The following is a 24,669-nucleotide window of genomic DNA, read 5'->3' on the forward strand; positions in this document are numbered from 1 at the left end:
AATTCTGGACTTAGACAATAATCTCTTTAGATTTTTATGGGCTATTTACGCCTAATTAATTTTCCAAGTTTGTAGCACTGCATTGATTACACCTGCTTAAATTCCAGCAAGAAAATCTGCAGCTCGTCACATGGACGAATTTCTCCGGAAATCATCATTGGACGCTTCAGTTCCTTATTATTTTTTACCTGTCCGGAAAATAGGTGTGTACAGTTTTCCCCCTCTTTAACAAGAATTGACAAAGTAGGTCAATTCTTGTTAAAGAATAGACTTGCTGTTAGACAAGCGATAAGGATACTGCCCACCATCAGAGGCACTCGCTCGCCCGACGGTATGGTAATGCCCTAGCCTGAGCATTACCCGTCGTGGGGCATGAATCTGACTTCATGCCCCCTGGTTCTGGTCTACTCCACATCTGGCCAAGAGTAGTCTTCTCAGCTGCTATTGAGCCTGGGCTACTAGAGTTTGTGCCCCGTGGATTGGAGCTATAAACTCTCATCCGTCTTGAGAGTGATCTGATGGCTCAGACCCCGGTAATTATCTTGTCCGGACATTCTTAGGTTTGTAGAAGGGACAGCATCCCCTTGGCCGTCCCAAGGGCCACCTTATTAAATAGGTGCCTGGATTCCGTTAAATATTCTACAACTAACAGATGGTGGTGTCTTTCTACCAAGCTTTGGCGTCTTTCTGCCATCTTCGGTGTCTTTCTACCCATCTTTGGTGTCTTTCTACCGTATGCTGGTGTCTTTCTAACAGGCTTTGTTGTCTTTCCGCCATCTTTATTTTGTCTACCGATCTTTGGTGTTTTTTCTACCATCCACTGATATCTTTCTACTAGGCTTTGGCGTCTTTCTGTCATCTTTGGTGTCTCTCTACCGATTTTTGGTGTTTCACTATCGTCCTTTGGCATCTTTATGCCATATGTGGAGCCTGGCTCTGTTATGCCTAGTAGGTCGTTTGAATCTCGTCTTCTGGAAAGCTTTCTGATTCTTTGGGGGGTTTTTCTGATCCTGTCGGGCTTGTTCTGATCCTTTAGGGTTTCATTGATCTTTTGAGGAATTCTGATCCTTTAGGTTGTTTGTATTTATGACTTTTATCTTCTGAGGCGTCTGTATTTCCGGCTATCCATCCTCTAGGGTGTCTATTCTGAAGGTTCTAGGGTATATTTCTTATTCTAACTCGGAGTCTGGGAGTTGCTTGTAGAGAGTAACTGAATGAGTTGGCCTGGATTTGTGCACACAACATACAATAAACTAGTTAGTGTTTAAACTGTATTTGACTTGTATAATTACTTAGAGTATTTTGCGGATCCATTCGTCATGGAATATCCCTCCGGGGTGACCTGGTTTGGCTGGCTGCAAGGCGCTATTGAGAGATCGGGTATGCGTTATTTAATGGGATTTTTACAAAAATACCAGAAAAAGTGAAAAACTTACTTTTTTACCATGTAAAAAAATGTTTTTTCAAATATATCATATTTATCAGTCATATTTATCTTTAGTTTATTTTTTGTTTATTTTTTATTTATTTTTTTCAAAAAAATAAATCTGGTATAAAAGTAAATAAAAGCAAAAAATTCTGGTATAAAAGAAAGTCTTTAGAAAAACATGGTAAAAAAGAAAGTTTTTTCAAAAAAGTGATATTTTTAGTAAATTTCCCTTATTTAATGCATAGTCCGAATTATCGGTCTTGGTTCTTAGGTGAGCGCATGATCAATTGATGGGTTGAACTCACTATTCATGTGTTTCCCGGTAAGCCACCCCTGCCAATGATGCGTGGTAGGGATGTTGTGATGCTTGCCCTCAGTTCGGACCACAAAGGTTATTCGGTGGCTGATTTTGTATCTGCTCCCTAATGAAGCTACTAGGATGATCTGGTGGTACCTCATCTTCTAGGTGAGTTGCCTCCGGCTGGCGTGTCAGGGCTTCAAGATTCGGACAGTGCTTATACGCTCCTTGGGAGATGGGATGGCAACCCTAAGTCGTTATCGCAAGAGTGGAACTCCGATGAGTAGATTGTACCTTCTCATACTGTACTTGTTTAACATTTTGGATGTTGTACCTCCTTGACAATGCTTTTTTATTTGCATTTATGTCTTCTACCTGGTGGTAACCTGATGTCCCCTGTCTTCTGGTTGGTTAAAACTTGATGCCCCCTGTCCTCTGGTTAGTGGAGGCCTGATGCCTTATGTCTTCTGGTTGGTGGAGACCCGATCCCCCCTGTCCTTTGGCTGGTGGAGCCCTGATGTCTCCCTGTCTTCTACTTTTAAAGCTGAAATTTGATGCTTGTTCTGGTGTTGGAGTAGCGATGACGCCTTGTTCTGATTATGGGGTGAGATGGAGATTCAGAGCATGTTGTTCCTGGAGAGGGTAGTTCCTTAAACGGTGGCCCGCCGTTCGGCTTGTAGGTTTTCTTCTTTGGGCGTTTCCAAGTGGTGTAGGCTTGGCGCCTGCTGATTTTGTTGGTGGCTTTTGAGGATAGAGGGCTGGCGCCTGTTGGTTCTAGAATAGGACAGAGACTTGGAGCTATGTATCGTATCTGCACATATGAGGGTAAAAATGCCAAAATGCAATATGATCTATTCTACCATATATGCATGTATGAATGTATGCAATTAAATCCTTGACTGCTCTCTAGTTTCTTCTACAATTTTGCATCAGTAATTTAGGAGATCGATTGCGGAAGGCTGAGCTAGGTCCTGCTGTCAGTGCGGATGATTTTCCTCCTGACTTTCCTGGCATTAGAGGTGGTGCTTTCCCTGTCGGCGGTCGTGAACTTGAAGCCCATTGTGGTCGTAGATACCCTGTTTTTTCTTCTTCTTTTTCTTCTAACAATGTGGAGGCTGGGCGCGACGATGACGCTGATGATGAGCTCTCTGAGAGCGATGATGGAGATTCTGAGACCTTAGTGTACGACTGGGATTCTGACGAGTAAGATTTTGTCCTTTGTAGTGACTTCTTGTATGTCAGTACATTATTTCCTACGCGCAAATACTTTGCTTGCTGAACCTCATTGTTGCTTTGCGTTCTAGCCATCTTGTTTAAGTTTATGGTATCTAAAAAGTGATTTGATTCTTCGTCTTTAGATAGGATCAACCTGACCTTTATTGTTGTGTTTAGGAGCCCGTAGTCCCGTGATGATCGAATTATGGAAATCCTTGGTCCCGAGATGTTTCCATGATTGGAAACCCATAGTCCCGTGACAATTGAATTATAGGAAGCTTAGTCCTGAGATGTTGCCATGATTGGGAACCCGCAGTCCCGTGACAATTGAATTGTGAAAAGCCTTGGTCCCGAGATGTTTCCATGATTGGGAGCCCGTAGTCCCGTGACGATTGAACTGTGGGAAGCCTTAGTCCCGAGATGCTTCCATGATTGGGAACCCTTAGGACTGTGACGATTGAATTGTGGGAAGCCTTAGTCCTAATGTGTTGCCATAATTGGGAGCCTGTAGTCCCGTAAGTGTTTTAGTCATGGGAGGCCTTAGTCCCATGAATGATGCCCCATACTGTCTAGTAGTAGAGGTTTGTTGACTTTTATAGGGAGGGGTATGATGCCCCTTGCTATCCGGATTTCCGTCTCAAGATAGTAGAGGCATCGCGCCTGCGTTTAAATACTCCCATATTGATTCTGGGGGAAGAGGCCCGACGCCTGTCTTGGGTACTTAGAGACTTGGAGCATGTTTGGAGGTCTTTAATGTACCCTGCTATCCGAATGTTCTTTGCAGGACGGTAGAGGTATAGTGCTTTTAGCTGAGTAGAAGGCCTGAAACCTGTGACGAGGGTTTCGATGCCCCTGGCTATCCGGATTCCCGCATTATGATAGTAGTGGCATGTCTATTACAACTCTATGAGAGGCCTATTGAGAGGACTCTGACGTTCGTTTGGGCCTTTCTGGTAATACAGAAAATTTGGAGTCTTATTTTCAGGGTTCTAATGCCTTCTTCTGACCTGATTATCGTAGGACGATAGAGGCATCGTGCCTAAACTAGGTAAAAGGCCTGAAACCTATGAGGAGGGTTTCGATGCCCCCTGCTATCCAGAATTCTGTTTCGGGATGCTAGTAGCATAGTGCCTGTTCCGGGTTGCAGAGGCTTGCAGCATGTGGTTTTCGAGATGTATCTTGCTTGTGGAAGCTTCTGGGCCGGTTTTTATTCTGTAAGAGGTCGGAGGCTTGTGCTTGATTCTTTAAGAAGCTGGAAGCCTTTTGTGGGGACTCTGATGCTCCCTTTGTTTCCATCTCGAAAATGGCGGCTGTTCAGCTGTACTTATAGAGTGGTGGGGACCTTATGTCTCCAAATCTAGATGACGAGGAGTTCTTCTACTTCCTTACTGTCTGGCTGAGGAAGTTTTCTACCCCCTTTGCTGTCTGGCTGAGAAAGTCTTATGCATCTTGTTGTCTGGTTGAGGAAGTCTTCTCCCTCCTGCTGTCTAGCTGAGGAAGTCTTTTGACCCCCTGCTCTTTGGTTTAGGAAGTCTTCTGCCCCCTGTTTTCTAGCTAAGGAAGTATTCTGCCCCCTTATGTCTGGCTGAGGAAGTCTTTTGCCCCCAAATTGTTGGTTGAGGAAGTCTTATGCCCCCTATTGTTTGTTAATGAAGGAGTTTGATGCCTTCCTTGCTATCTAGGTTCTTTTAAAGTGGAGTTTTATTGCCCATCGAGTTTCTGGTACACTATGATTATGGAAATTTATGAGCATGTTCGGGGTATCCAAATTTGCTAAAACTGGCCTCGTTTTTCATTTTTCTGTGCTTGTCGATTATGGACTCAGAATTCTGGGCTTGTTCGGAGCGTCCATATTTGTGAAAATTGGCCCCATTTTCCCGAGCTTATCTATTGTAGACTTTGTATTGTCCCCTCATTGAAGCATTCGATTTTCTGGTGTGGGACTAGATGGTTCAATGAAGAGTCTTGCTCTTTCTAGGCTTTGTAGTCCGACCTATGACAGATCGATTTGTAATTTTCATGATAGTTTATGCGCATTCAACTATTAACAGCGCTTCTGGAAAAACATATTGGAAAAAAATATTGCTCAAATGGTTTACAATCTCCAATGTTCCGCTCGGCTGTTCTGAATAGTTGAAGTCTTTTCTTCTTTTCAACTCTATGATGCTCAATCTGGTCGCTCTGAATGACTGATTGTTCTGTTTTAATTATCCCAGATGTCGGGAACTCGTCGTCTTGTAAAGTCCCATGGTGGTCTTGATGCCCCTGATTCTGTGCTGTGAATTCCTGAGCTTTGTATCTTGCAAAGTTTGGCTATACTTTCCTTTAGCCTTACCTTCTGGACTCTGGTCTGCTCTCTCATTGGAGCATTTTGTTTCTATTATAAGGGGGATTGGATGTCCCAATAAAGAGTCCGGATACTCCATTCAATTTCTTTAATTATGTGGCTTAACCCTGTAGGACTTGTTTGTTTTCCGTTTTGACAGTATATGCGCATTTCAACAATTACACGGCGCAACTAGGAAGCGTATAAGAATTTGATTATTATTATTATCATTTCATTGTTTTCCATTGTCTCAAATATTGTGCTTTAGAATTGATGGTCATGTTTCCTTTCTTTCCAGGTACATGTGCTGGTCAATAATCATGGTATGTATGCTTGATGAGAGATCTATATTGCTAACTCATTGAATAACCGGTACAATTGAGATACTTTATATTTCAAGGGGTCATACCCATGTCGTCAATTAGTCCTTTTTGGATTTTTGTAACTGACTATTTTTTATGAGCGTCTTACGTGGCTCACAGACGTCTAGAGGAGGTCTTGTAGCACACTCCTTCTTCCAATCTTTAGATCGTCCCGCTCTCGTAGATAGGTCTTCTGCTGCTTGGTGGTGGACTTCTTTGTTACTGGTGATTCCTATATGGGCTAGACGTCCGCTCAAACGTGTGCCTCTACTGCTAGACGCCTTTGAGTCGTGTAAGCCTTCCGGTTTATGGCCAAATCTTTTTATGCCAAGAGACGTGTGAAAGATCTCTTGTGGGTACTAACTCGCAAGCCGCTATCTCTTTAAAATAGTTATCCGGTTTTTCTCATGATTTAAGAGTCAAGTCTCTTGCGACAGAATTATCTCTAGAAGTTATTCACTTCTTTGTACCGGTTATTGAATGAGCTAATGACATAGCTCGATCTCATCAATGCATGCATATATGGCTATTGAAAATAACATGTCCATCAGGCAAGACATCTCATAAATGAGCAGAATATGTTTCATCATTTACTCTAGATTTTAAATGAAAATCAACTAAAGAAAATTGTTCATAATTGTTTGAATACTGGGAAACTGAAATAAAACTGTAAAACAGTAAAGATGGTCAAGGAGAACAGATATCTAAAAATGCCTCAGGCACAGGCGGTGCCATTGCTTCTTGTCTCTTTAATGCTCTGAGATGATCCCATTGTCAATCAGGTCTTGAATCTTATGCTGGAGAGTGATATAATGACCTGCATAATGTCCTCTAATTTGGTGTAGCTAGAAGTATGCATTGGCGACATAGTTTGGCCTAGTTGGATCAGGTACTATCTTCACTATATTGGCCCTATTAGGTTCAGAGCTCTCAATTCTTTGAATACGACAGATAAGGGTTCTTCAAATTTAGAGAACCTTCTGCTGGGAGCCCCTTGCGTACTTAGCCCTTTTTGGAACCTTTTTTGGGCGTTGTACCATTCTTCCATCGGCGGTCTTGGCACAACAAGTTGTTTGTTCACATTTCCGAATATAGCTGCGGCTTCATTTTTTATCTCACGCTTGAAGGCTTCCATCTCGACCCTTAATTCAGCAACCATGTTAGCTTTGAAACTTTCTAACTCATCTCGTTTGACAGTATTCCCTTCGGTGGCATGTGCAACATGCTCCAAGGTTGTGTATTGCTATATGGAGTATCTCGTCTCTTCACAAAACTCTTTCAATGGTAGTGGTTCTACCAGCCTTCTAAAAACAGAGGCGGTTCGTTTTCTCAATTTGAAAGAAGGTACATACTCCTACTCTTCAGAATTTTTCTTGTAGGTCTTGGGGAATGTTTGATCTTTTTCATTTGCTCCTCCACTTGGTCCTACGGACCCTTCCTCACACTTCTTCCTTTTAGCCCTCTTCTCGAGCAATTCTGAAATGCAGGGTTGATTCCTTATCTCTCGCTCCATTCGGCATGCAAACTCATATTCCGGTTGCCTCCATGTCTTGGTTTTGGCTATCAATTGGCTGATGCTTGGCATTCCGGATACTTTCTGGGTACCCAATGGAGCGCTCAAAGGGATGATGTTTTGATTCCTTTCCTCTGGGATTGGCTCGAACTCTGGAGTAGACTGTCTTGCCCCGACTTGAGCGGCGGCCTGATTCTTTATATCATAGTGCGTCATTTTGGAGATGTCATTGAGTAGCAGTTAGAGATGTATTTCCTATATGGTTGCGTCCACAAGGGGTTAGTATATGAAATTTTTATATTCTGTATGCATGAGATGCATGATATGTTATGCAATGATATGTTGGGGTTAGTTCGAACATATAGCTCATATCAAGCTTTGGCACATAGAACAGTTGATATCACGGAGACAAATTGTTCTTCTAACCTTATTTCTCCCACACACGTGTTCCAGGCAAAGTTTATTTGCTAGGAGTTTTGTCTGGACCCTCGCATCGCAATGCAAGAGTTGGCGTTCCTGCAAAACTCTCTTCTAACAATTTTAAGGCAGATACACGTCATTTGTCAATGTAATGACTCTTTTATCCTTTAATGGAAGGAGTTGAAACATGTAGGGTGGACGTAGAAGTCCGTTTTGAAACCTAGAGTTTGATTTAGCCTTGCGGTTGTATCTAGCGGAAGGAGTTTCCACTAGACTGGTTATTGAAGGTTTGATCAAGCAAAGGAGTTTCACTTGATCGCATTTATTCTTTTAGATTTGGCCCAACAAGATGTTTAGAAAATCTGTTTTTTTTAAACTAGAAAATTTGTTATGCCGGACCTAAGACTGGGATTGAAATAGCAGTTATTGAAACATTGGATTTAGAATCATTACATTGACAGCATGCCTCAAATACAAACATTATGTTGGTATTTTCCTAGAGGGTAGTGTCTAAGATGAATGCATGTGGGCTGAGTTATTTGGTTTTGGTAGTAACCGGTTTAAGGCACCCACATACTGATATACCTTTGATAGGTCTCCTCAATCACGAGTACAAACGACCGAGGTACTGGGTTGTGAGTGATACTGCTTCGCATAAGACGTTCTAGACATTAGAGTGCAACGCCAGAGCGTGATATCGGCTATGAGTATCGGGGCTGGATAGGGTCTCCTAGAGAGTAGGTTAGAAGAGAAATTTCTAATACGATGCAGTGAGTGCGAATATGTTTGGAAAATAAAGCTGGTGATCGATAAGGTTAGAGTCGTGCGGTTTAGATCCATGGCAACCGTTTTTTAAAACAATTATGAAAATGTTTTTATGTTTTAAAAGCAGTTTTTTAATCCCCAGTGGAGTCGTCACCGTGAGTGGAGCATGGTTCGAGGGCCGCTCGCTTAAGGCTTATGGATGACTTCTCAATATGGAAATGGGTTTGAAAAATGGAGTCGCCACCTAGTTCAACTAGTAAATGCCATTAACCGACTAGATAACCTTACTTGCCTTCGGTAAGATTATCGTGCATCGGACCAAAGACTAGGGTTTGTGGACCTCCTTGAGACTCTTGTGCTTGGCTTATCTATTACCGATTTTATTTACTGGACATATTCCTTTTATTCTCATCTCAACAGTGTATGCAGCTCACGGGATATGAAAACTGTAAAGAAACATGTATGAAAGCAGTAAACACGTTTGACGCGCATATGACTTGATCTGGACTGGCATTTGTGGCAAGTAGCAGGTACTACTAAGCATACATCCAACCTTATAGGTTTCTAGCAAACAGGCATAAGTTTGGCTGGCCTGGGTATTTTAAATGCACAAAGCATAATCCAGATGTAAACGTTTGATTTATAGATTTTATTAGGTGATCTTGAAAAACCTATACAACTGTTACTACGTGTTTGTAGTAGTCCTAAGATGTCTAAGTGATGGGCTGGAATTGCATTATTTGGCTAATTTATGTGATTAGTCCTTTAATCGGTTAATTTGATGTGCTAAGCAGTAAACATTGCAAACTGGCCCATGTACAGTTGGTATACATGCAAGGTTAGAGATACTTTTAAACTTCGTTGACTTTTTAAGTGTCTGGCACGCGTGCGGGTTTTGACCATCGGTTTGGTCGAAATTGGCTCTCAGTCAGATCACGATAGTTGTGTGTCTCATCTATCTGGTTTTACTGGTTTGATTCGGAGTTGATTCCAAGTTTGGGTTAGCCCGGGATCAGCTCTGGAAGTTACTGGTTTGTTGGGCCTCGGGCTCGTGGGCCCGGTTTATACACCATGTTACTTTTTTGGACTTATAAATCCGTTTTACATCAGGTCTGGCCCGTTACATTACATAATATTGAAGTACACTTAATTGTCTATGTTTGGGTTTAAATCGGTCCTGATTCAGATCCGGATGAGACTGGAAACGCGTTTGAAAGTTTGCATAGAAGTTTGAAAGATTTGGAAAATGATTCTAGGAAAGATGATGAATGACGAACACGTCGCCGGTGTGAATGCCAGCGCCGGCAGGTCATTATGGCGGCGGCGCCACTTTGTTCAGGCGGCGCGGCCTATTTCAGGGGCGGCGGCGGCGGTGCGATGGCAATTTCAAGGGTCGTTTTGATTTGCTTCGTTCTCACTCGTTTTACCTCCGTTTCTCATGAAAAATTAGTCAAAACGCATAAAATCTAACAAGAAATCTAAATATGGAATTTACAGAGTGTTTAAAACATATTTAAACAAAAAATAATTGATGGGCAACAACTTTGAAAATTAATTTTTCATGGCAAGTAAGCTCAAAATCACATCTAACATGCATCTTAAGAGCTATAATTAATTGGGTTTCCAGATTTGAACATATTAAACACATTAAATCAGTCATTAAAATGCTTATTCATCGCATTCATGGAAATGTATCAATTTAATAACTAAGCTTCTATGGCTAAAATTGGCAAATAGTGCTAACATACACCCTAAATCATACAATTTACAGCAATTATGACATTTATGACATACAAATCAATGGAAAATCAAAGGGATAAATAAGAGGGTCCTCAGAAATACCGGTCTGAGTCCTTGACTCGTTTGCTGGCAAAGTGGATGCAGAATCTAGCTTTCAATCTGATGTGGGTGTTGTGTTCTTGGAGAATTAACATGTATTAGTGTTTTAGGACTGGGAATTGGTGTGCGTGTGTGTGATGTGAATTTCGGCTATGACTTATTCTAGGGGACCGAATTTTCTATCTCTTTTTTTAGGGTCTGTGCACCACCTCCAACCAGGTTGACTTAAAGTTGTATTTATAGAGGTCTATTAGGTCTAAGGTTAGATTAAGTCTATATACAGTTTTATCCATTTAGTGTTTGGTTAGGATTTGAAAAAGTGTTAAGTACGTGATAGATTATTAGAATTTAGAATTAGGCTTAAATTATTTACTTTAGATTTTTACATGACAAATTCGTATTAATTAATTAATTAAGTGATAACTACGTCTAAAAGTGTTATTTAGTGCCTGAAAGTATTAAAAACGACTCTTGAGACCCTATGGGTCTGGGATTGGTCAATTTCAGTCCATAAAACTTGTAAATCGGCCCATAAATTTCTAAGATATTGCAATTAGTCTAATTTTTGGACTTAACCTACAATCTCTTTAGATTTTTATGCGCTATTCACGCCTAATTACGTTTTAATCCTCCAAGTTTGCAGCATTGCATACACCTGTTTGGATTTCAACAAGCAAATATGTAGCTCGTCACCAAATGTATTTCTCTGAAAATCATCATTGGACGCTTCAGTTACTTATCACTTTTTACCTATCCGGAAAATAGATGTCTACAGCGGCCCTTCCCGCTTTCACTTATATAATTATCAAGCGATTGGTTTGACTAATATCATAAATACCTATTTAATATATTTTTTTACTTTTAAAATTTATTTGTATAAAACAGATAAAAGAAGCAGGAGAAACCGAAAAACACTAGCCAGGATCAGTCAAAACCGTGTAAACGATTAGTCTAATCGAATTTTAAATTTTTTACAAATTATCAGACTGAATATGACTCTGATTTTGGTTTTGAATTTAATGAGCTGATTCGGTCTGTTTTATATTACTAGTTTATATATATATAAAAAAAACTTTATTTATTAGAAATTATTTTCAAAATACCTCATTTTAAAACATACTTACAAAAAATTTGTCCATCTCTTTATAATTTTCCATTCTACACTAATAATAAACATATTTATAAAAGTACATACTATATATAGAAGTCTTATCTTATTTTAAGTTAAAATTTTACATAGCTAGTCTCTTTTCTCTCCCTTCTCTCTCCTTTCTCTCAAAATTCTCTTTTCTTTTTTTCTTCTTTTTCGTTTGTCTCTTCCGGTTGCTTTTCCGTTCGTCTTCTTTTGATGGATTTCTCGTCGTTTTCTGTCGTTTTTCTGTTCGCGATATAGATTTCTCGACATCTTTTTTAGATTTATGTAATTTTTTAGGTTTTTGTTATGATTTAAACAATTTGTAAATAAATTATTGTAGATCTATGATTTTTTGTTTAAATTGTTCTATTATTCATATAATTATTTTGTCTTTTTCTTATTCATAAATTTGTTTATTTATTTATTACTACTAATTTTGTAATAAATGAATTGATTTATGGTGTATATGTAGTGATTTTATAATGTATTTACGTTATAGTGTATTTTTGGTGTATTTATAATGTATTTCTGGTGTTTTTTGGTATATCTATGTTATTTGGTGTCTTTCTGCCGTTTTTTATTATATCTATGGTGCATTTGCAGTTTTTATGGTGTATTTACAGTGTTTATGGGTATTTGCAGTTTTTATGGTATACATCATAAAAACACTATAAAAATAGCATAATACATTATATATAAAAGCCTAATTACTTTAAAACCCCCACCTTGTAACATGTTTTGGTTTATACCCTGACCTAGGAAAATGTTCATATGTGCCTTTTTTTATTTTTTTGTTTTCAATTGTACCCCAAAGCATTAAATTGAACTTTTTTATTTAAAAAAAAGTTTAAAATAGTCCTTCATTTTTAACCTTATTCTAAATAGACTTTAATGTTATTAATAGTACAAAAATACCTTCTTCTTTACAAAATTAAACTTATAATAATTATTTAAATTATATTAATTATTAATAATTTTTTAAATATAAAACCGTAAAAATATATAATTTTTAATAAAAAAAAAAATTCTGACAGCCCGAAGGAGGAGCCCGCTGTTCCTCTTCCATGGAGGAGGAGCAGCAGACTCCTCCTTTGGCATGGAGAAGGAGGAGCAGATCGCACTCCTCCATGGACGAGGAGTGTGACCTTCTCCTCCTCCCTTCTCCGGAAAAAATTAAAAAAAAGGCTCTCTTCCTTTCTTCAGAAAAAATTTTAAAAAAAAATTAATAAAAAAATTATCGGATTGTAATAGCAGATTCGTAAATCAAAGAAGTGTAATGGTGAGTTGAAAGTTTTTAAAATAAAAAAATTTAAAACGATTATTTTTTAGGATTTATTTGAATATTGTTAAAGTTAAATGATTTGTTTGTATTTTTACAAATAGAAAAAGTATAATATAACTTTTCTATTTAATTTTTTTTAATATTTGCATCCTTTAATTAATTAAATTGTAAAATTAAATTTTGGGGTATAGTTGAAAATGAAAATCAAAAAAAGGGTACATATGAACTTTTTTCTAGGTCAAGATATACACGAAAGAATATTACAATGTGATTTTTTTTAAGTAATTAGGCCACATATAAACTATTGTTACACTATAAAAACACCATAATTACACTAAAAACACAAAAAGTACACTTTAATATACCATAATTACACTAAAACACACGATAAAAAAATAAAAAAAATGCCAGAAAAAAACATCTATAAAAAAGAGAATAAATTATTAAAGTGTGAAAAAAAAATTATTTGTGAAATTAATTAAAAGGAATTTTTTGTAAAAAAAAGTTAGAAAAGTAAAGACAAAAAAAACAATGTAAAATTGTAATAAAACAGGAAATAGTGTAGTGTAGGAAATTAGCTATTTATTGACTTATACATATACTGTAATTTATATTTATTATAAGGGTTAATTCCTAAAAAAATCACGAACTTTACACGAACTTTTATTTTAATCATGACCTTTAAAAGTTGCCATTTAAAGGCATGAACTTTCATTTTGTTTCAAATCTATCAGTTAAGTGTATTTTTGTTGACTAAATTCTTCAATAAACCATTAATGAAAGACCCAAATTATAAATCAACATTAAATCTTATTATCTTTTAGTTAGAGTATATAGGATTAGGAATTTTTGGTTCGATAAAATACACCGGATTTTACTTTGGCGATAGATTTGAAACAAAATGAAAGTTCGTGCCTTTAAATGACAATTTTTAAAGTTCATGATTAAAATGACACTTCGTGTAAAGTTCGTGATTTTTTTAGAAATTAACCCTTATTATAAATGATAATTAATAATTATTTAAAATTTTAATTTATCATTAATAATTAAACAAATTAATAGAAAATAATAGGAAAGAATGACTTTGATAACTATTAGAAACCATTTTGTAAATTTTTTGAAATAGTTTTAAAAGATATTTAACTAGTTTTTTTATTTTAACTTAAAAAACTTGTTATAACAAGTTATAAACATTTGTTGGATATGAACAAACAAAGTTTAGACATTTAAATAAGGCTTAATTATTTAAAAACCACCCACCTTAAACTTTTTTTTCGTTTATACTCTGACTTAGGAAAAAATTCATTTATACCATGACGTATGTGTTTATGTTTCACCTCTATCCAGAAGCACTAAATTAACCTCTTTTCATTTCGAAAAAAGTTTTAAATAATCTTTACTTTTGAACATTTTTAAAGATAAAGTATTTTTTTGTATTTTTTTTAATAGAAAAAAGTATAGAATAATCCTTATATTTAATTGTTTTCAATAAATCATATTTTTTTTTTGAAATTTGGGGTAGAGGTGAAACATAAACACATACGTCAGGGTATAAATGAATTTTTTCTAGGTCAGGGTATAAACGAAAAAAAAGTTCAATTTGGGTGGTTTTTAAGTAATTAAGCCTTTAAATAAACAAAACATAAGTACATGTACCAAAAGAGAAGATATAAAAAAATTGGGACACCATAGATGCAATTGTTCCTGAAAAATTGGGACACCATAGATTGAAATTTGAGCAAAACATAAGAGTGGAAATTGGAAGCAGAGTTGCTGAAAAAGAAGAAGCAGGATGGAAGGTTGTTTGAGGAGATGGTGTTACAAAAATGCCATGTTTGGCAATTTCAAACAGTCATGTCGATGCTATTCACTTCCCATCCGATGCTCTGGTTATGATCTGAGTCTATGTTTGTTATGTTGTACCTTAAATTGGATCTGATATTCAGGTTGGTTTCAGGGGGGAGGGCATATGATGCATTATTATTGGATGCTGGTGGAACCCTTCTGCAATTGCCTCAGCCTGTTGAACAAACTTATGCCTCTCTTGCCGCGAAATACGGTTTCGAATTCTCAACAATTTACATCATTTTTATACAATAAATGAAGTTGTGAGTTTAATGTGTACTCTGCTTGGTTGCAGGCCTAACTATAAGTTCTGCTGAAGTAAAGAAGGGGTTTAAGCGAGCTTTCGCTGCTCCGTGGCCTCAAAAACTGCGTTACGAGGTCATTTTTGTGGATACTTGTCCTTTAAAACATGTGTACATCTCATATCTTGCTTTGGTATTGACAGGGAGATGCAAGGCCATTCTGGAAATTTGTTGTTTCTGAAGCCACTGGGTGTGATGATAATGATTATTTTGAAGAACTTTATACGGTATGCTTCGCACACCTTGTATCTTGGGATGTTGTGTTGACACAAAAAATGAAATTGATGCTTGCTTCTTACAGCACTTTGCAAATGGTGAGGCATGGCGCCTTCCAGACGGGGCTCATGAAACATTATCGATTCTCAAAGACGCTGGAGGTGAAGTATTGTCTGAACTAATTCAAGTGTTTTCTGTTTGGTTTTGCTAACTTTGTGAGTGGTGGCGCAGTTAAGCTGGCTGTGGTCTCCAATTTCGACAATCGTTTAAGGAAGCTATTAAAGGACCTGAATGTTATACATCTGTAAGCAGCGTCTCTTTGATGGTTGACGGGAGTTAACTGTAAGATTGGAATTGACGGTTGTTGTTGTCTTTGTTTCAGCTTTGATGCTCTTATCATATCCTCCGAAGTCAGATATGAGAAACCACATCCGGACATATTTAAAGCTGCGCTGGGTATGCAAAAACTATGATATGGGTACTACTGTTAGGGGATGTCTTTGGATTGTCTAAATTTGAGGTTTTAAAATGTTGTAGACCAACTAAATATGGAGGCTAGCAAAGCAGTACACGTCGGTGATGATAGTAAGGCTGATAAGGACGGAGCTAATGCAATTGGAATTGATTGCTGGTAACTGCTCTTCTCTGCTTTTTATACGTACTTATATGTTATACTCAAACTCAACCGAGTATTTGGTCAGGTTATGGGGATCGGATGTCACCACATTCCAAGATATACACAATCGTATCCTCGCTCTTCGATGATGTCTCAATTGCAATCTCAGATTTCTTTGCCTTCAGCAATGCAACCTTCACCTGATTATCCTGTTATATTCTACAGTTTAATTAAGTCAGTTGTCTACTTGTAACATTTTTCATGTCTGTTTACACAACCCTTTAGAGGCAGCTGTACAACATTTTGCTTATAAAGCTTACAATGGAGGCATTTTCAAATTTCTTAACAGCAAATCATCAAATGTTCAATCTTAATGTGCAACACAAAAAGTAGAAGCAAATATGCCCAAATATATCGGCACATATCTGCATTGCTAAACTTACAATAGATGATGCAAAAGCAGAAATAGATGGTAATTCATTAAAATCCAATAGAACAATTGGCAGCTTAAACCATCCACAAGAAAAAGAAAAACACCTCTCTTTAAGCAAGATACCGGTACAGTTTCCTATCAACACTATCCCTCTCCAAGAAATCTCGTTCAATAAGAGACTCCATACGTTTCTTAATCTCCGTAGGATTGGCCAGAAATCGTGACTGCAACTGCTTTGTAACCTCTGCAATTATATTGTTATGATCCAATACCCTCCTCGATTTCATGATCCTAACTATCGCTGCTTCAATCTGAGGCTTCCTATCCTCCTCCACTCTCTGCCGAGTCTCCTGTTTTTCAGGTTCTGATTCCTTCTGTGCAACTACAGTTCCTATTTTCACCTTGTAGAATTTGCTTGTGAACTTATCATTAACAAAAAAAACATCTTCCTCCCCAATCTCTTTACTCATGGGTTCTTTCCTAAGAACATTCTTTCCTTTCACACAAGCCATAGATTGCAGGCACCTCTTCAAGTCTGATGCAGGAATCTCCGTTGCTTGCTCAATCTCCTTGTAGCTAAGCCGCTCAGCATTGTTAAACAGCATCAGAACACACATTTGGTAAGTAGAAACATTCAACTCATGTTTTTGACCCTTTCCAAATGTTGCTTTTATATCTGCTGTACCCATGTTAGTTTGCCAGGACAGTCTCCTGCCAGTATGTGTCCCGAGGTAATATGACCTGAACTTCTCACACAGTGCTGACATTTCAGCGGGTAAGTTGCAAGTCACACTAGGCTGAGTTGGCCAAGATCCTGTTGTCAGAACCTGGACAACCAGTGTAGGTCCATCCCCTAGCTCTGGATGGCCTGCATAAAATCCTTGAATTGTATCTTGGGAGGTCTTCATGTCAGTAAACATGCCCTCTAATTTTGAAGTGAACTGATAACCACATTCAGTCTTAAGTTTGACAATCAAACTTCTCTCTGCATCATCAGACACAGTTTTTCCTGATAGAAGCCGCTTAGCCAAATGCTGTTTATAATACTTCTCAAACACATCTTTCTCCTGTAAGTAACGGAACAGCATCATGACCTTGTCAAGAATAATCTCAACATCCTCCTCACTAACACCCTTAAGTCCTTTCCGGAGTTTGTCATCCACAAACAAAGAGATGAATTCCGGAGAGCGATTGTTCAAATTAATAAAGTATTCAAAAGAGGAATTTAAAGCATTCTGGAATGTCTTGTCATTGCCAAATGCCAAGCTTATGATGCTATCATACTTGTCTCTTTCATCCAACAAACGCTGTACAAATTCTACTGGATCCTTCAACCTTTCTGGATCAGTAACTAGTTGCTTACCAGTCTCCCTGAGGTGAGACGTCAACACTTCCCGTATTGTTTGAAGCCCATTTGGTACTCTGCGGAACAAATTATACATTCTTCCCAAGTCTTCATATTTATCATCGAGAAGCAAATTTACCAGACCTGAATTCTCCATGTGGACCAGTCTGAGCATGTGATTAGCAATCATTTCCTTTTCCACTACACTGGTTATCTTGACTTCACTCTTGGTATCCAAGTAATGTGTCACCCTCTCAATCTCTTCATTTAAACGTTTCTCGGCTTTCTTCAAATACTCCCCACAGTCACAGCACTCGATGAAACTCTGAGACTCAACTTTGTAAAACTCTGCTGAAACCTCAAGAAAAGGCTTCTCGAAATCTTCTTGGTAAACCGAGGGGCCTAAATCCATAAGCATCTTGATAATGTTCCTCATGAGTCCTCTGTCTATAACTTCACCTGTGCGTTCTCTATGAACTAGTTCAAGAAGTGTATTTAGAAGCCTTGTTTGAATTTTAGTGGAATGTATGATATTGTCCCTCCACAAGTTCAATCCAAGCTCGTGAACAGGGGTTCTATTAGTACTTGGAATATACGTCCTGTCCATGTACATCAATATGTCCCTAATCATTTGCAATGCTTTGTTATGATCATTCCATTTCCTGTTAAGCTCCTCCAAAAAAGAATCCCCTTGAGAAGCCTCAATTGATTTTGATATTTCTTTAAGATGAGACGTCATCGTTGAGACAAGACCCGAGTATAACTTTTCGCCAAACTTATGCAGCACCATATTATAGGCATTCCTGAAACCATGCAAATCTGTAGGATTAGAAACACAATCTCATTTGAAACACAAGCTCATTTGAAATCTGTGAAATTCATCCCCTCTTCCTCTTACTTCTCCATTGAGACAATTAAGATGTGAAAATAACAATAGAAATTAAAGAAACCGATTTGATACTTAAACTATGCAGACACGGAGCAGCTTATATGAGAATACAGCCAGAGTGGAGCTGTAGAACGAAAAGAAAAGAAATCATTGGTATCCTTGTCTCCTCTACCAATAATAGGACAGAATCAAACACTGACATGCACATCCTATGTAAAATAAACATTACGACGGTGGATCATTGCTGCAACAAAGTAGTCACCATATCATATGAACTCATGAGCAGATAGTCTTAGATATCTTTTTGAAAACGTAATGGCACAGACTTAGAAAGAGGCCATACTAGGTGCAAAAAACTCAAAGAAACGGAAGATTTGGCATATGTTTATACATTCAGTATAAGTTAAACTTTTCTACATAAGAATATAAAACAGTATGATCAAAGTTTTTTGTTTCAAAAGCACCAAATTGGTATGCTTACGAGACGATTATGGACTTGCAGTGATTCTTGATTGTTTTTCTTGTAATTTTGGGGAAGCAATTTATGAATGAACAGAAGCAAAAACAATGAATAAAGAACAAAAAGCATTTCATTCTTAACAATTATCAAACAATTAGAGGAAACCCATAAAAGAATTGGTAAAAACAAACCTATAGAGCTCCTCAAAACTGAGGCCACTGGCGTTATGATTGTAAATCTCATGAATAGCATGCTCCAGAATCCTCCACGTCTTCTCTGCATATTTGGGATCCACCACCACCCTGTGTTTGAACGCCTCTATCTGAAAGTTCCTCTTCTTCTGATTACTCATCTCTCTCCGATCCCAATCCCAAACCACCCGATCCTAAAACACACACAACCAGGTCACCAACAAACAAATACCACAAATTCTAATTAGGGTTTCAAGGTTTTAGACGGAGAACAATCAGAAATAGGAGAAAATGAAATCAAAATTACTACGGTATTTCCTTATTATTATTATTATTATCAAGATTTTATATCATACAAACAAAACACAACGAATTGGATAACAGCAATGGGATGCATAGTGAAGAGAGATTTAGCCCTTTTCGGTGGATTTGCGTTGCCGTTTTGTTCCATTTCAAAGTTAAGTATATTTCTTTCTTTTCGCTTAATACATCGTTTCACCCCTGAACTTGTATCTATTTATCCGTCTAACATCTAATCTTAAAATTTGACTTATCAAACCTCTAAACTTGTTAAATTACCCTTGTTAACCCCTGAAATGGAGATTGAATCTCATATGCATTGACGTGGTGAAAGATCTTTAACTGGGCTGTCAGCTCGTTTGTCATATCACCAAATATATAGGGCTTAATACACCATTTACCCTTCAATTTGTATTAATTTACCTATTTAAACTTTTTGTTTAACCCATCACAGGGTTATTGATTCTGGGAGTCATTGTACTTTTCCAAAGTTGCAACATAGTCACCGAACAATTTTTTATTCCAAAATGGTCACTGTATTTTGTGATTAGTAACTTCTGGCGATCACCAAATGAAATCCGGTGACTTTTGTCCTATGTGGCTTGCCGGAAGCTTACTCACACCTTCCTCTTTGCCATGTCATTGTCGATATCACTCTTATTTTCTACATCATCATCTTCTTCCCTAATTTTTTAAACATTTTTCGGCAAAAATAAAGGTGTGAGTCAGCTTCCGGCAAGCCAAATAGGACAAAATTTCATTTAGTGATCGCCGGAAGTTACTAATCACAAAGTAGAGTGACCATTTTGGAACAAAAAATTGTTCGGTGACCATTTTGCTACTTTGGGAGAGTACAGTGACTCCCAGAATCAATAACCCCCCATCATACCTCTAAACTTGTTAAATTATCCTTGTTAACCTCTAAATTTGAGAGTTCTAAATTTATTTTAATATATATTCCATTTTTAATATATATTTAGTTTAATTAATAGTTAATAATTAATAATAACATACTTTTAAATAAATATTATTTTTCCATGCTTTATATAATATTTGTTTAAATGATACCGTTTATTTTTGTACATTATCAGTTCTAATAAAATTCCAATAAAAATAAATATATTTAATTTAATTATTATTTTCATTTAATTTAATATTTAAAAATTAACAAGATAATAAACATAAAGACACAATGATAATCATAAAATAAACATTTAATAAATTGAAAATAATTATTAGATAAGAAAATAATAATTAAAATTAACAAAAAAACAAAATAAATATTAGATTATTAAATAAGGTATAGCTTTTTTTTATTAGAATTTTATTCGAACTAATAATGTAAAATAAATGTAAAGTAAACGATATATTTTAAAAATAGTATATAAAGCATGAAACAAAATAAATAATTAATTATTAATTATTAATTATTAATTATTAATTATTAATTAAATTAAATATAAATTTAAAATGAAATATAAATTTAAAACTTTCATGTTTAGGGTTATGTAAACACCTATTTTCTGAACATGTAAAAAGTGATAAGGGACTGAAGCATAAAATGATGATTTCCAAAGAAATATGTGTAGATGACGAGCTTGTGATCCGCTTGTTTGGATTCAAGCTAGTTAAATCTGTGCGAAGTTGCAAACTGAAGGATTACAACGTAATTAGCTGCAAGTAGCCTAAAAAATCCAAAGAGATTGTGATTTAAGTCTGAGAAATTGGACTAATTGCAATATTTTAGAAGTTTATGGGTCAATTTGCAAGTTTGGCGTACTAAATTGACCATACCCAAACTTGTAGAGTCTCAAAAGTTGTTTTTAATACTTTCGGGCACCGAAATGAACTTTTAGACTTCTTTTGCTTGGTATTCATAATTTAAAACGAATTTAATTAATTAAATATATATAAAACCTAATCCTAACTCTAAATAGCTAGTCATTTCACTCATTTGTAGTTTTCAACTTCACCCCCTAACACTAACTAGCAGACTCCTAACCTAACTTAGACTCTAGGTAGTACTAACCCTAATTTTACCTCTATAAATAGAACACTAACACAGCCTAACTACAGGTAGGACCAAAGGAATCAGCATGTATAGAAAATATAACACTAAACCCCAGGAACCCTAGTTTGGCCGAACCAATCCCTTCCCTTACACACACTAGTCAATCAAACAAACTAGAAACGCTTCAATCACTCAAGAACGCACTGCTGCACATCAATCCGAAGCTGGATTCCACATCTGGATCACGAGCCAATGACTCAAAACGGTACTTCTGAGGACTTAAATCTTCTTTCCATCACTTTTTATCCCATTAATTTAGAACTGCTAAAATCAACATCTTAGATTGCATGTTAGGCTGTTTGCTGTGAACTTGCCATAACCTGTGTTTTTGCCACGACTGCAATGTTTTTAAGATTTTTATATGATTTTCATGAATTGACTTTAAAACATATGTATAGGCTGTTTATACATGTATTAATCATCACATGTTGAAATTGTTTACTTTTAATGCTTAGAACTCATGCTTGTAGCTTAAATTGCTATAACTGCCATGCTTATTGTGTTTTAGTTGTTTTGCCATGATTTCCATTAAATCAGCTCAAAAACATGTATATAAGGTGTTTAATTTGATTTTAGACACTGTGTTTTGATCCTAGTACGTTCCAGAATGTTTCTTTATGTATTTTGATTATTTTTTGAGATTTTTTACATGAAACTAAACCAAAACGACGAGTCCCCTCGACCCAGCCATGACACTGCCGCTACCCCATTGTGGCGCCGCCTCCACTTACAGTAGCACTACTGTTCATCCCCGTTCTTGATCACAAGATGTTCCCAGATCTTACAAATGCAATCTAATCGTATTTTTGTGTTTTGAGGTTGTTTGAACTCAGAGTTGGGCCCCGTTTGAGCCCACGGACATGTAATTAGTTGTAGGATCTTTTTTTATATTTTAATGGGTTAATCCCAATTTATTTCAGGCGCAGAAGCCCAAACTTGTTGTCACGACGCAAATTCATGGATCACGACCGGCGCTAGGGAATGGGAGTGGTTGCTCCGAAACCCGTAGCAAGCCTAAAAACCATTATAAATTTTTCGCGTTTTAAAACATAAAAAGGTTTGCAACCTCGTTGCGGAAACACTTTAACACCTTTATTAAAAAACGCGATCGCAATTCAAGATCATATATCACATATGATCTGTTTTCAGAAAATATCGTTAAAACCTTTCTCTCGTTTAACGTAAACACATTTCTGAAAAGTGGGTCTTAAGACCCTGATTGTATTTCAAGAAATCAGAGCGCAAACATCAATCTCAGTTGACGCACCTGCTCTGTTTTCAATACAATCCTAAAATGCTAAATCATGAAACCAGTGTATCTCTCAAACAACTGGTCCAAGCATTTTAGAAAACACGCAGCTTTTCAAAACTTATATCTTATATACAGTAGTTCAATCAGAGTATATAAAAATAAGTTTGAACTGCTGTAAACAGAAAGACAGACTTCCCAGTACCCAACTACTTGCAGCTCTAGAGGTATGACTGACATTGACTTCCAGAATTATTGTGGAAGTCCGACCTCGTACTTGATTACCTGAAAGGTAAACATTGGGGAGGGTCAGAAATATAAATATTTCTGAGTGAGTTTACATATTTACAATTGAATATTTAAATCGCATATATGTAAAGCATTTGTACATATCAAAAATATTACCAACTACTTGATCCAGATGAAACCCTACAAGGCAGACTATTGTATGGGTCTCAACCTACACAACATGGGCCTTAGACCGTGAACTGAATCACTGCCGTCTAAGCCGGGTGTCTGGACCGTAACCGTGAAACTGCCATCACAGTACTGCCTGTGACCGTGACCGAACCAGCCGCCTCAGACTGTTAAGTCAGGGTCGCTAGCACTTCTAACGCCCAATGACATTAACTGACCTCTATGTCAGACACAGGCTCGTATCTATCGTACTACTGGTGATCACACAGTCCTATTGAAAACCAATAGGAAGTTTGTTCCAATGGATCTTTCATGGTTAATTATACTAGTGCGATTTATTATTTAAAAACAGTTTAAATATAAATATTCAAAAGTAAAAACCACAAAGTAAAACTCACAGTACTGTCGTCCCCATTTTTTTAAAAACGTAAGCTCCAAGCAAGCTTGTCAGTCAAACACGTTGGTGTTTGGCTCACTAGATCGACCACTCGTCGGATCTAATTAAAATTCAAATGTCAAAACACATCAGACATTGAATTTCTAACTCTAGTCCTATCGTATAAACGATAGACACAATAAACAAACTCTGACACTATAAATATCGCATATAAACTAATCTCTATATTGAACTTCTCGTTCAATATATAATACCATTCTTGGTATATACTTATAGTCCTTTGGACATTAATCACATTGATTAATGTAGGGTTTTATTAAAACATCACATCGTTTTAATAACCCGACTATCCTCAAACGTTCAGGTTCTTTTAAACCTTTTAAACGTCCTAATTCATATTTTAATAGTCCACTTATATTCTTTTCGGATCGATTAGAACTAACCAGATCAAACCGAACCGAGTTAGGGCGAAAGCCCAAATCATTTTCTCCCACTAGCCTACTGTGCGTCCGCACAGTAGGGACTGTGCGTCCGCACAGTCTACTGTGCGCTCGCACAGTTTCAATACTGTGCGCCCGCACAGTTGAACTGTGCGCCCGCACAGTACAGACAACCCCAGAATCTTTGATTCCGGGTCGTACCAACCTATTTCCGACACTCCGAAAATATCCAAAAATATTAATTCAACACTCTGCTACACAATCCAATTCAATTCTATTATTAAAACGTTGAATCGATACGCACACGATCGATTCAATACGTTTACCGTTTAATATCGAATATATAATAATTATATATCGAAATAAACTTTATATACGAGATTAATACCTCGATTACTTGAGTAATCGTCGAAGAAACGGAGTCGGAATCGCCAAATGGATCGCGTCGCGCCGCCCTTGGCTTGCTATAACTAGCAAGCACGTCAACCATGTTGACGCAGAGAAATGAGATGCCCCCTCACTTCTATATATAGGCATTTGGATTGGCTAAAGTACCATTTGGTACTAGCTCAATCATGCACTTTAACTCTGATTTTAATTAGTCGTCCGTAGTCCAAACGGAGACTAATTTCAAATTTTACGAAACTTTACCGAAAAATCCAATAAAATATAAAACGAATAAAAATATAATTTTTATTCGCATCCGACTTATATTTTATTTTTAATAAATCTCCAAAGATTTATTAGGTCCAAATCAGTCCCACTTAAATAAAATTACTACGTCCAAATTTAATAAAAATTGGACCGTAGCTTCTTCGAATTATTTCGCGAATAATGACATCAAAATTATTCGCTCGGGACTTATATATTATTTTATTTTCAATTTAGAAAATCTAATACCATTTAATTAGTTT

At 36.8% G+C, this 24,669-nt stretch overlaps 2 protein-coding genes across 2 annotated transcripts; one reads left to right on the top strand and one right to left on the bottom strand.

The window, feature by feature from the left end:
* The first annotated feature begins 14,303 nt into the window (after positions 1 to 14,303).
* On the top strand, positions 14,304 to 15,916 carry LOC126686678 (uncharacterized). The gene is made up of 9 exons (XM_050380826.2): positions 14,304 to 14,473; positions 14,542 to 14,643; positions 14,725 to 14,807; positions 14,875 to 14,958; positions 15,033 to 15,108; positions 15,179 to 15,251; positions 15,330 to 15,403; positions 15,485 to 15,578; positions 15,649 to 15,916. Exons 1-9 carry the CDS (start codon positions 14,377 to 14,379, stop codon positions 15,710 to 15,712), a joined length of 747 nt encoding a protein of 248 aa, XP_050236783.1. The 5' UTR covers positions 14,304 to 14,376; the 3' UTR covers positions 15,713 to 15,916.
* A 103-nt stretch (positions 15,917 to 16,019) lies between these two features.
* LOC126686676 (cullin-3A) lies at positions 16,020 to 19,326 on the bottom strand. Its single transcript, XM_050380825.2, has 2 exons — positions 18,882 to 19,326; positions 16,020 to 18,144 (listed from the first exon to the last, which is right to left on the bottom strand). The coding sequence occupies exons 1-2, from the start codon at positions 19,040 to 19,042 to the stop codon at positions 16,107 to 16,109; spliced, it is 2,199 nt and encodes a 732-aa protein (XP_050236782.1). The 5' UTR covers positions 19,043 to 19,326; the 3' UTR covers positions 16,020 to 16,106.
* Between the last annotated feature and the right edge of the window lie 5,343 nt (positions 19,327 to 24,669).

This window comes from Mercurialis annua, linkage group LG6 (assembly GCF_937616625.2).
Source record: "Mercurialis annua linkage group LG6, ddMerAnnu1.2, whole genome shotgun sequence".
Classification (NCBI taxonomy): Eukaryota; Viridiplantae; Streptophyta; class Magnoliopsida; order Malpighiales; family Euphorbiaceae; genus Mercurialis; species Mercurialis annua.

Bases quoted from the DNA above. Each gene is read 5' to 3' on its own strand.
- LOC126686678 (XM_050380826.2), top strand. From the start codon at position 14,377: ATGGAAGGTTGTTTGAGGAGATGGTGTTACAAAAATGCCATGTTTGGC. The intron at 14,959-15,032 runs GTATGCTTCGCA...TGCTTCTTACAG, and splicing joins ATTTTGAAGAACTTTATACG to CACTTTGCAAATGGTGAGGC. The intron at 15,404-15,484 runs GTATGCAAAAAC...AAAATGTTGTAG, and splicing joins CATATTTAAAGCTGCGCTGG to ACCAACTAAATATGGAGGCT.
- LOC126686676 (XM_050380825.2), bottom strand. From the start codon at position 19,042: ATGAGTAATCAGAAGAAGAGGAACTTTCAGATAGAGGCGTTCAAACAC. The intron at 18,145-18,881 runs GTTTGTTTTTAC...GCATGGTTTCAG, and splicing joins AGTTTTGAGGAGCTCTATAG to GAATGCCTATAATATGGTGC.